At 42.9% G+C, this 861-nt stretch overlaps 1 protein-coding gene across 1 annotated transcript; it reads left to right on the forward strand.

Moving 5' to 3' along the window:
* Window positions 1-5: 5 nt before the first annotated feature.
* Window positions 6-696, forward strand: LOC117125575 (progranulin-like; the record flags this gene model as incomplete). The annotated part of the gene is made up of 2 exons (XM_033272104.1): window positions 6-182; window positions 331-696. Coding segments are annotated over 2 exons (528 nt in total), but the record flags the coding sequence as incomplete, so codon positions are not given.
* Between the last annotated feature and the right edge of the window lie 165 nt (window positions 697-861).

The following is an 861-nucleotide window of genomic DNA, read 5'->3' on the forward strand; positions in this document are numbered from 1 at the left end:
GCGACACCGGTGCAGGAACATGTACAAAGGGCGCCCTCACACTCCCATGGGTAGAGAAGACTGAAACTAAAATTGTCAAATTGGAGTCAGTAATGTGTCCCGATGGTCAGTCTGAATGTCCAGATGGCAATACTTGCTGTAAACTGAGTAGTGGACAATATGGATGCTGCCCAATGCCAAATGTAAGTTGTCACTTTCAGAGTAGATTACATAACTACTGCCTTCCTCGCATTTTCAAAAGAACTTTTTCCACCCCTGATCTAGTACCATTTAAGATAACCCATTAAAAAAATTTTGTTCTGATTGTTTTCATACTTTTTCAACTTGTAGGCTGTGTGTTGCAGTGATGGACTCCATTGTTGTCCAAGTGGCTACACCTGCAACACCGGTGCAGGAACATGTACAAAGGGCGCCCTCACACTCCCATGGGTAGAGAAGACTGAAGCTAAAATTGTCAAATTGGAGTCTGTAATGTGTCCCGATGGTCAGTCTGAATGTCCAGATGGCAATACTTGCTGTAAACTGAGTAGTGGACAATATGGATGCTGCCCAATGCCAAATGTAAGTTGTCACTTTCAAAGTAGATTACATAACTACTGCCTTCCTTGCATTTTCAAAAGAACTTTTTCCACCCCTGATCTAGTACCATTTAAAGCCGCAATCGCACTGGATTTAAAATAGGGAAATTTTTACCGAGACTGTGGGTAACATTCCAATGGGTAAACTTCCTGTCGTTCGCACTGGGATTTATCGACGTGGTTAGTTTTACCACAGGCCATGGTGAAACTAACCATTTGTACAGATTCAACTATTGGGGGCGCTAAATCGTGACGTTCACTTCCGGTATGTGTGGCAAAACAA

The sequence above is a fragment of the Anneissia japonica genome, unplaced genomic scaffold (genome assembly GCF_011630105.1).
Source record: "Anneissia japonica isolate Jap-2015-1 unplaced genomic scaffold, ASM1163010v1 scaffold159160_len901_cov105, whole genome shotgun sequence".
In the NCBI taxonomy this organism is placed as follows: Eukaryota; Metazoa; Echinodermata; class Crinoidea; order Comatulida; family Comatulidae; genus Anneissia; species Anneissia japonica.